Here is a 10936-nt window from a genome sequence, read left to right as displayed (position 1 = left end):
ACTGTATTAAAAGTTCATCCAAAATTCAATATGTGTTATAACTTGGAGCTTTTATCAGTAGTTCTTGAATAGGAATAGTGTCACATAAACTCTGGCCACATCTGATAGAAATGGTAGTCTTCCTACAGGTTTCTAAATCCAAGACCTTGAAGACAGAAGGACTCCAATTCTGTCTGTGAATTTGGACAATAGTTCTGCTCTTAAGAGGACAAATTAATGCTTTCTACCTGTTTCCTAGAAGCTCAGGGTCTTTGACTGGAGAAGAAATTTGAAACAGATGATTGTAGGGCATGCAGGTCTGTGGGTCTGAGACCTTATGGGATCACCTCTAGCTTTATATAATGTAGTTGGGTTTGCTGTTTGTATGTTTGAATTTAACGAATTGATGGATTTCTAAAGCAAAATTTCTTCTTATAGGCTTGTTTCTTCTGAAGTACATTTAATATTTAGGGGGGTTTTTTTGCAACTGTTTTTAGGCTTGCCTTATGGATTCTAGAGAAGCTAGTGAAGAAAATAGTTTAGACACATGGGGCTTTCTTTCTCAAAAGGTACAGGGAATTGGCTATGTTCCTTCCCACTCCTCTGAGCTCAGGTCAGCTACTGAGTTGAGTGTTGAGCTATCCAATTTATTTCAGGCTTTTGTTTGTAGCAATGACAGAGAACATTTGAGGGACACTGAATGTGGTCTGTGGGCAGTTTTCTTTCAGCTCTCCTTGTTCCTGGGGATGTACTGGAAACTGGAGGAGGAGGCATTTCTTTTCCCACTTGGCACCATGTAAATGTTTTCAGGTTCCACCCTACAGGAAGAATGGCTGGATTTTTTTTTYYTTTTTTTGCAGTTATCTTACTCATTTTCTCCAGCTCTTCCCCTGTGAGAAACCATTGTTTTGGTGAATACCTCTTCTCAGCGTGGAGGTTTGTATAGTGTCTGAATGTGGACCATCCACCTATAAGACACCTTGCTGTTATGTGTGTTCTGTAGCAGATGGTAGAAATTACCTAGTTTCAAGTGCAGTTGGTGTCCTTGAGGAGTGAGGAATCTAGCAAGGCATCAGAACTATCTCATGGATCACTATTTTGGGTCCTTTGAGTTACTGCCTCAACAGAGCTCTGAGTACTTCTCCCAAATGATTTCTGGTTTCYTTTTGGCTTTGGATAAATCTGCAGGTGTTAAAATCTGTCAGGCTTCAATATCAGAAATGAGAAACATGAAGGGAGGATTTATCTATTTAATGTTTTTTTTTTTTAAATCTTTAAATTTGAACTTTTTTTTTAACTTTAGAGGTATCAAGAATGTCAGATCTTAATCACCTATTATCTTAGCAAAGATAAAGAGGAAGTCTTGAGCTGAGTATATCTTGTTTGAAAGTGATGAACCATGAGTCTTTTGAATAAATAAAGCTCTTACAGCAACTGTAAGCATATGGATCTCTTAAAATGCTTTAATTAATCTGATTATGCTTACTTTATTGATTTCCATGAAGTACAGACAGGCTTCATCATTAACTACTACCTGAGACAGGCAAAATGCTCAACTTGCTTAAGTTCCTAAAATGTTAGTGTTTTTCTAAATCCATTTGAGCTGAATATAACAACTTTATCACTTCTTCACAGTAAGGATTTCTCCTGTTTTCTTTTTCCTCTCTGTGTTGCTGCTGTTGGGTGATCTGGTCACTTCCGAAAAATAAACCGTTCTAGTGTTGTCTGCTACCACTTATTTATTAGTGGTTGGTTTCCATGATAAATAACCTCATTTGAACAGTAATCTGTTGAGTTTAGTGAGTAGCCTAATTAGTTATGTCTCCTTAGTGGTTTTCTTCCAAAATTTGGTTATCTTGGGATATCCTCTGCAATTATGTAATTTCTTAGTCTTTTTTTTCTTTTGAGCGTTGAGTTTCCTCAGCTCGTGCATGTTGTCACCTTTACAGTGTTCTACCGGTTTACTTGCAGGAAGGAGCTACCAGGCTTTTTCCAGGTACTTCACCTCATYCTTCAACCTTGCTTTCTTAGCTCCTCTCGTCACGTAGTGTTTTTCCAGGAGGGAATCAGAGGCTGTTTGTTATGCTCTGGGAGTCTGAGATTGGCGGTGGTGTTGTGTTTCTGATCTTGCTGATGCCCCTTTTCTTCAGAGCTCATACAGCTCTGCAGCTATGAAGTAGTCTGAACTTGCACAAGTGATTTCCCATACATGCCTGTGCTGCTGTGTGAGCTGTTTAATTAATTTGAATCCTTTTCCTCCTTCCTCATGGTATATAAGGGAATAACACGGTTGAAATGACGTGTTGTTTCTCATGAATGTCAACTGGGACAGTAAATCCACTAAGTATGTAAAGTTATTGAAATTATCCTGTTCTTAAACTTTCTAGTCTTCAACACTTTAGTTTTGGTCTGTCTTTTTTCTCTGTTTTAGGTAGGTTGTTGTCCACCTTCTCCCTCAAGAGAGCTTTTGAACCTTTTGACTGGTTTCAGTCATATATGAGAGAGGGCTACATGTTTAGAAGATAGTAAGTTTCTATCAACTTAATAGAAGATTTGTGGGTAGAAGGAGGAAAGATACCCCTTTAGTAGYCTCCCAAGGAGAAGGCTGTACCGTGAGGATAGCTCTGTTAGTTATCTAGCGATCTGTGTCAGAATATCACTCTCCCCTTACTTGCAGAAAAAGCTTTGGTCAGAGCCTGCACATTCTTAGATACAGGATAATCAACCACAGTTCACAGAGCTACAGGAAACCAGCTTTACAACGTCTCTTCCTCACCGTGTTAATTGTTTTGATATTTTGCATTTTTGTTTCTACTTGATTTTTTCTCAGCTTGTAGGTGAGCAGTTATTAGCTTTACTCCCCTTCTAGTATCTGTTACAAAGCCTTTTGGATTTTCTCCACTTACAGCTTCTTCCCCCCCCCCCTTTATAGCAGTCTTCCTTCTTAAAAGCTGAATGCTGACACTTACAGCTTCTGATGTTAGTCCTTCACTATTCCCTTTTGGGTTTTTTTGCCTAAAAAGAGTCTGAATTTATAGTGTAGAGAAGAAGAGTATAAACCAAATCACAACTTTCAGATCGTTTTGGCATCCTAAAGAACAATAAAACAGGAATGTAACTTTTTTTTTTTTCCTTTTAGATTTTCTTTAGCTGTCTCTTTAGCCAGAAGAATTAAACCTGGTCTAAACTGTACTCCAAATAGATGTGACCTTAGAGTGATTCAGATGTTTAGAGTCACAATATCTATTTTTTTGAGTCTCACTTTCTGCTTGTGTTCGTTTTACAACGGTGGCTACCAGTTTTTCACTCTAGCCTTGGGAAGTAGTCCTGGTAGGCAAGTTAAAATGGTAGATAAGAATTTTTGTCTAAATGCAGGTGTTCTGCAATGGTTTATAAGGACTCTTAAGCTGTGTAGTTTAGCTAATAATGTTCATCTCATATGCACTTAGTCTTTGTCTGATATGCCTTTTAAACTTGCTTAGATTGCAGGCTAGAAATTGGATATTTCTTTCACTTGGTGATGGCCTGGCCACTGCGCAGTAAGGGCTTGAGCCAAACTTTTGATAATCATTTAATGTTTTCCTAGTATTACCTTAATATGCCTAAAAGGACTGATTAAAATTATAGGGCAGTTCAGTGCAGTAACGAGCCCTGGGGATAGCCCCACGAGGTCCTACTGGCATACCTGAGTTACAAACAATTCCTTRTCGTTCTTGGAAGAAAATTGTCAGAAGCAGCCTGTTAGCCCCAAAGCCTTGACAGCTGATTTCATCTGTGGCTTCTAGAAAAAGGGCTGGCCAGGGTTTCTTGTTTCAAGACTCTCTCATGCTGTACACAAGAAAATACTTCCAGTTAACATCAAAAGTATGTTTAACTTTATGCTGGYTGAGGTAGAAGATAAAGCTTCTGATACTATTGACTTTTGAGCACAACATGGTGGGTAGCAGGAAGGTAGCTTTTGAAGTAAATCATGTTGAAATGCCTAGTTCTTTGCATGCATTGGGAAATCAAAGTTACCAAAAAATACAGGAAGACGGTGCTCTAAGCACAGAAATACTAACTTCATTGTGAAAACTAGTCCTCATTTTCCCCTGTGATTTCTTTTTAAAAAAGAAAGGGTAATGTTACTTTTAATACTCATTTTAATATAGAGTATTGTTACAGTTATATTAACTTGACCTTATTTACATTTGAATGTATRTTTAGTCTATGTTAGTCTTAAGCTGAAAAAGGTAGAGTGGTCAGTTTGCTTTTGTTCTTTTTCACCTTCATTCGCTACTGAAATATTATATACAATATATATGTAATCATTGGCATTCATYGATTCACTTTTTGTCTCTCTTAAATTACTTCTAGCCCTTAATTCTTTTTAATGACCTGCTAAACAGGAGTTCAAGGCAAAAATAATTTGTAAAAGAAACAGTCGAAAATTGATCATTACTTTGCTGAAGTCTCTCTGTATTAGGCCTAGCAAGCTGGACCAAAAGTTACTTGCTTGCAGTTTTTCTAAGACTGTAGTTTTAGGAGAGAAGGGAGGCAAGAGGTGCTGCGTTCTGCTTCGCTGGCTCAGGATATCCTTACTGAAAAGCTGAAAGCAGTCACCCTCTCGTTTCGTTCCATGCAGTTGGGCTAAGGATGTTTTTGACCAAATGCTAGTTAGGTTTTTACTGTATGGATTACAAAAACGAATAGCTGGTCAGTTCTCGCTGGGGATGCGGTCCTCGAAGGGGTTACAAAACTCTGTTTGAAAGCATTGGCACAAAGGAAGTAATCCTCTGAGTATTTGCTTCATTAGCTTTATTGATGTGAAAGAATGAAAATTCAATCTTACGGTAGCGAGATGAGAAAACCAAGCCCGTTTCCCATCTCAGTTCTCTAAAATGTGCTCAGGCTCACTTTACATTCCTCCATTTCCTTGGAGTAGCTTAAGCAGYGAGAGATGTCTGAATATACGTGTCCTCTTGGGAACCTGCTGAACGCCGTGTAACTGAACAGCACCAGCTGAAGCTGACGCGTGTTTTGAAAACGAGCTGCCGCATCCGTCGCGTTAGAGAAGCAGAGGAAGTTTAGAATTGAAGATCTGTGGATGTTGCTGGCAAATGGGGTAAAAATTGATAGGTGCAAATCAGAGTGTTTTCTAACCATTGTGGGAGGGGAAAGCCCTCCAAAATCTGCGTTAGTATTTCTGTTGCCAGTGGCATTGGCCCCAGAGGTTATCCGAAAGGGCCCGGAGTGCGCTGCAGAAGCAGTGTTACCTGGTGCCTCGCTTTCGGAAATCAAGTTAACGGGAAACAGCCATACTCGTATTGTGAGAAATAAAGTTAATGTCTTGTGACAGCCAGATTTAATTTCACCATATTCCCTTGGGATTGCAAGTGTAAARTGCTCCTGTGTACCTAATAGTGCATGTGACCTGTTCACATGTTCCAGGATTACTGAGAAATAACATTTCAAGCCCTGGATTGTAGCTGGAGTCTGTTCCAAGCTGTCTGACTGTTGGACYGAACTGGGGCTTGTTGTAGGGAAAGCTTGATGTGCCTGATGCCTTTACCTCGTTCCTTTCTGAATCCATTCTGTAATGACCAGAATATAAGCTTTAATGGTAACTTGGACCAGTCCCCCCTGTATAATTTCAGCACTCCTAAGATTGTTCCTGAATTGGATGTTGGCTTCATTTTAATTGCGATAACCAATCTTGGCCAAAGTGCCTAGAAGTATCAATAATATCCAAACATTTAATCTGCCGCTTGTATTCCAGCTGCTGTAGGGCAGATGGCCTCTTTCTTTTGGTTTTGCTTTCCTCAAACAGTATTCCTCAACACAAATTCAGTTTCTGTGGGTTAAGTACTTTCCCAAATGCAGTACAATAGTTGAAATAGATGCATAAAAGCATGGAAATGTGTGTGGAGGGATGGAAACAGAAATGGAGGCTTGGAAGATCAAGTGACTTTTGAGTATGTGGGTAAAGTTTAGGATAAAGGCCTAACTTCTGATTTCTGGAGCCTTATTCACTAGCTTGGAGCTATTTAAATGACGGTTTCTGGCCTAGATGGATTGGGTAAATTTCTGTGGTTCCAGAATACTGTCTATTCCAGCAGGTCTTCTGCATTTCTAACCTTTCTGATTGCTTGAGAAATAGCTACAGTGTGCTGATTAAGGTCCCACTGAAGACTAGCAGCTGCCAAAGTTGGAGCGAATGTGTTGCTTCCTTCCAGAAAGGCCTCACTAAAATTTCTAGTAGACATGGGTAAAAATTGACTAGTTTTGAAGTATATCGTAATTAATGCCTCATTAAAAGTATTGTACTGAAAATGTTAAATTTGAGCTACAGAGTATCTCTTCCTCATAAATACCAATATTTTTCCTGCAGGTCTTTATGTTCTCCTATGTTTGTATTTAWTCTGAAACATAACCATCAATGAAATTAGAGTAGCCATTAGAAAAGGGATGTTGCAGCAAATTCTGGATTGCTAGAAACATAGCAGGTGAGCTTATGAAGGAGAGATACTGCCATTTCAGTGCCACGTAACCCCAGAGATAATAGAAAGGAAGTAAAAAATTTGAGACAAGATATCATGAAACAAAGTTTAGGAGTAGTTGCCACCTACCTAAGAGAATCTGAATGCTGAATTTTGATCAGAAAGTAGCAATTGTGTGACACTAAAGCCAAAATGTGGAAGTGCTGATGTGAATGTGTTTGTAGCTTGCTTAAATCATGCATGCTTTAATGCTTAAAAAAAGAAAGAAAAAAAACTCTGGAAGTGTTCAGTAGTCTGGCTCTTTTGATGCTGCAAGAGATTAATTTAAACTATGTGATAGTGTCTTTGGTTTTGTTCCCCTCATGTAAAATTTATTTCTGTTATAACAGAATTTGCTATGTATAAYGTTTCCGTTCCCCAAAATATGTTAATGAGGCTTTGGCTTTACATATATGACTACTGATCTGACCATCATTTACTTTTCTTTCAGCTTTACAGTGTATGGATGATTCCAAGCCTTGTGTTAATGAGGGAAGGTGCATTCCATATCAGAATGGTACAGGATATTGCAAGTAAGTCCAATTTATTTCTAATATTTTTAGTTGCTAATCTTCTTTCAATCAAAGCTCTAAATAATGAGGTAATGTGAATTTTTAATGTTTTCTTATTGTCAGTGTAAATGTTTTAGCACAGGCTGTGTTTCTTGCTAGTGCCTTAATTCTTCTCTACTAGCTTTTTGTAACATAAGAAAATTGGAGTTTCTGTCCAGCCTTTTGGGCTTGAATATTTTCAGTTTGATTAYTTTACCTACCTGACTAGTGTGACCTCTTTTCCTAGACTAACGCAAAATGTATATCTTGATTCAACAGATCCATAAGTTAAGTTAGAACTTCCTCTCCATCTTATAGCTGCGCTTAATTTATAGAACTTCAGCCCCCAAACTGAATGTTTTTACAATCTTTTTTTCAGAACTGCTCTGCACTTTTGAGTGTGCCTGTTCTTTTCCAAGTAGTGGACAGCAAGTAATATGTGAGARTTAAAAAGGGGAGGGAGGGCTGAGGCTAGCAGAAAGGTTGACATTCCTTTACTGCCTTTACTTTGCTGCTGCATGGAGCACTGATCAGCAGAAGCTTTGGAGGAAAGTGTAGTTCCTGGAGAATGGTATCACATCTGTTTAGGTGCAGTTCATCTTTTCAACTATAGCTGCAAAGTCTGGATTTTTTAAAATGAAGTTATATTCTGAAAAAAAAAAAAACTCTTCTCTCTGCAGGGGTTAGATTACCTTACCACGTCTGGTGTAAATGGATTTATTTTCTAAGCATTGTTTACTTCATCAGGGCAAGTTGCGCCATTTTGTAGCATGCTGAATCTCTCTCTCTCCTTAGTATTTACGTTCTTTRGATGTTGGTGCATTCTGTCTCATTGATTTAGCTTGGCTAACGCATAACACTACTTCCCCTTGCCCTTCACCCTTTTTGACACATCTGTTTTCCTTGTCTGTAATTGTTAGATCTTCTCTGTTAATACAGTGCACAAAACTAGATATGCTTAATTTGCACCTGTGGCACACAAAGGGGAAATCATAGCYTAATTTGAAGTTCTTAGTTTCAAATCAATACTTGATGCAGAGAAGGGCCACAGGGGTGAAAAACAGTGGTARTATGTTATTCCAAACTGTGTTTTTAATTTTTCACTGTTAACTACTCCCTAGGCTTTTCCTTTCAGTTGCTTTTAGATCACTGAAAGCAGAAATGAACTGTCATCCTGAAAAGAAAACTGACATTTTTCCTACATTCCCCCTYTATCTTGAGATTGAAAAAAGAACCTATTTGTGTAACGTTAGCAGGTCTTGCTGATGAGTACCTAAGTCTGTTAGTCAGAGCCAAGGCTGGTATTGCTGTCAGTGTCTCTCATACCTTGCTGTAGGTGTTTTCTCCAACTTGTTTGTTCCTGTTAACCATGTTTTAAACTGTATAAAATTGTTTAGTCAGATAACCTGATGGTTTAACTGCATTTAAAATTTAAGTGTTCTTCATGCAGGTGAGGTTTTGACACGTTTCCTCTATGACAGTGGCAGTTTTGACTGCTCTTATAAATAGCTCTGCGTTCTAAAATRTTTAGAAATCTAATGTTGCCTTCTTCCTTTTTGAGCATAGTTTTCTTGTAGGTCTTAAGCCACACATGCTTTAAATGGAAAGTCAGTACTTCTGCAGATGCAGTAAATGGAAAGGCTARCACACACCTGTATTTAGAGATGAACATGTACCTGTTTTCTAGTTCTAGCTCAAAAATGTTTTTTTGCAAAAGGAAAGGAAAAATGGCAAAAAACCTTGGTTTTGGAGATTCTACCTTTAGCAGGCTGATTCTCTAGCATCCTGTTTTGGTTTTAAGTGTGTTTTTTTTCTTTTTCTTTTTTTTCTTTTTTTTCCCCTTTCCTGCACTATGAGGAACTCTGAATAGGGGAACTTTCATTTCTGGTTTAGWAACCTAAATGACTTTCTGAAATTTTGATAGCTGTGAGAATAGAAATGTTTTGTTCAGAAAACTGAACTTATTACTAAGGCAAGTGGCTTGGCTTCTGGCTCTGCAGGATCACTCACTGATTAGGTAAATCTCCACCCCTTCCACTTTTTTCAAACTTTCTGCAGTACTTCCTCTACTTTGCAATAAGCTGTTATAATAGGCTCTCTTCCTCTTTCTGTACCTCCTCTTGGCAAAGTTGTTTGTTCCAGTGTGTGGTCAGTCCATCTAGTTAATCTTGCTGCCTGTATGAAGCAAGGGAACATCTGAAAGGGAAGCTGCATCAAAGATAATCATATATGATGAATAAGACATGAGTAACATGAGTGTTGATAAGTAAAGCATCCAGTCTAAGTATTTGACAAAGCTTTCTTTGTCAGAGAATCCTATACGATCTACTCCATTAARAGAGAGCTGGTTTTCTGCTAAGAAACCTTTATTCTGGTGCATCTGGCTTCTGTTATGGGAACAGAGATTGTGACCCGTGTAAGGAAATGGGAATTGAATCTTTATCTGATTGCTCTCGTGAGTGCACTTTAAGTAGCTCAGTTTCTCTGCTGACGCTACTGGYCCTTGGCTGTCATCTTGTGGCACTTGTTTGATAGAAATACTGACCTTCTTTGACCTTGACTTTTATATTTAGAAAATCGCATGTTCCTGTGTTTGCTTCTTCCAAGATCAGGATTTTTGTTAGAGAGATTTCTGCATTCATTCAGTAACTAGCATGCTGAGGATGCGGTCCTGATTCCCAGGAGTATGGAGTATCTGCCTCAGAATAACAACATGCGTGATAGAGTGGTATGCAGAGGACCTGTCCCTTCAAACTTGCTGGGTTCTGCTTTGAAAAGGGGCAGTTTCAGTTTGTAGTTTGGCTTGGTGCTGCACTGCAGTAGGGTTTTGTTTATTTTGTTCCCCACTCCCAGCATCTGTGGACAGTCTTTTGTGCATCAGGGTGTTAAGCATGAAGCAGCCTTTCATACTCTTGTACCCAGCAGAGAAGCACGATAATGTTTTCTTGCTGCTTAGTGCTAATTGTGGACATCACAGGAAAATGTTTTCACCTTTCCCTGCTGCTAGATGGCTGAGAAGGTAGTAGTAGGAAGAGTTTGGTGGTRGTATGTTAACTTGCAATATTCCTGCAACTGCAAGTAGTATTAAGAGGTGTGGATGCAGGGAGGTATTTCAGGGACAAACAGGGCAGAGATTTTGGCCTTTGCTGCCTGCTGTTTCCTGCGCACTAGAACCTGTTGTGCTGCCTGTGGCTGTAGGAACTGATTGCAGAATGAGGCTGCCCCTGTGTGCTGGGAGTCGGGCAAGGMCCTGGAGCAGAGAATCACAGCTTGTTCCCCCAGGTTTGGCAGTTGCGGCCTTTCCACACTTCCCTCCAGCATACCCCAGTGATAAGGAGCAGGAACAAAACTGTGCCAGGGAAAGAAGCAGAAGTGAAAAGGCAGTTGGGGTAGCAGTGTTCGAAGGCTTAAGGAGGAAATTGGTCCTTGCTACTTTTCATGCTTTACAGACTTTTAGATTGAATTTTTGACCTTGGGACTGCTGCATGTTGTGTGGCCATAAGGGATTTCAGTACCTATAATATGGATTACATATTATAATATGTAATATTATATTATTCAATAATTCAATAATAATAATAATAATTCAATTATTATTCAATAATTCAATAATAATAATATTCAATCACAATACTCTTTTAACAATAACGCTTTTATTGGGTCCTGGTGTTAAAAAATGCAGTAGCAACCATAGGCTTGTTTGCTGTGCCTAGTCAAACATGAAGACTGCTGCAGCAGACTGATGCCAAAGGGACTGTCTCCTTCAACAAATCTTTTATGCCCAAAACTGCCAGGCTCTGTGCAGCTTTCTATACTTCTGTGCCGCTTCGGTGGGAAGGTGCTTTTCTGGCCACATATTGAAGTTCTTGCACATTTTTAATTTGCATG

The 10936-nt window shown here is 39.0% G+C and overlaps 1 protein-coding gene across 1 annotated transcript in view; it reads left to right on the top strand.

Annotated features, from left to right (window-relative positions):
- The first annotated feature begins 902 nt into the window (after nucleotides 1-902).
- The window catches only part of NOTCH2 (notch receptor 2), an 86581-nt gene continuing 76547 nt past the window's right edge, over nucleotides 903-10936 (top strand). Inside the window, exons 1-2 of the mRNA XM_085300280.1 lie at nucleotides 903-915; nucleotides 6949-7030. Of these exons, the coding sequence (XP_085156406.1) occupies nucleotides 6960-7030 (71 nt within the window). The 5' untranslated portion in view covers nucleotides 903-915; nucleotides 6949-6959. The remainder of the gene's footprint in view (nucleotides 916-6948; nucleotides 7031-10936) is intronic.

The sequence above is a fragment of the Rhea americana genome, unplaced genomic scaffold (genome assembly GCF_003343005.1).
Source record: "Rhea americana isolate MKP2758 unplaced genomic scaffold, rheAme1 scaffold_162, whole genome shotgun sequence".
In the NCBI taxonomy this organism is placed as follows: Eukaryota; Metazoa; Chordata; class Aves; order Rheiformes; family Rheidae; genus Rhea; species Rhea americana.
The sequence above is the reverse complement of the archived record's forward strand: the minus strand, read 5'-3'. Positions and strand labels throughout refer to the sequence as shown.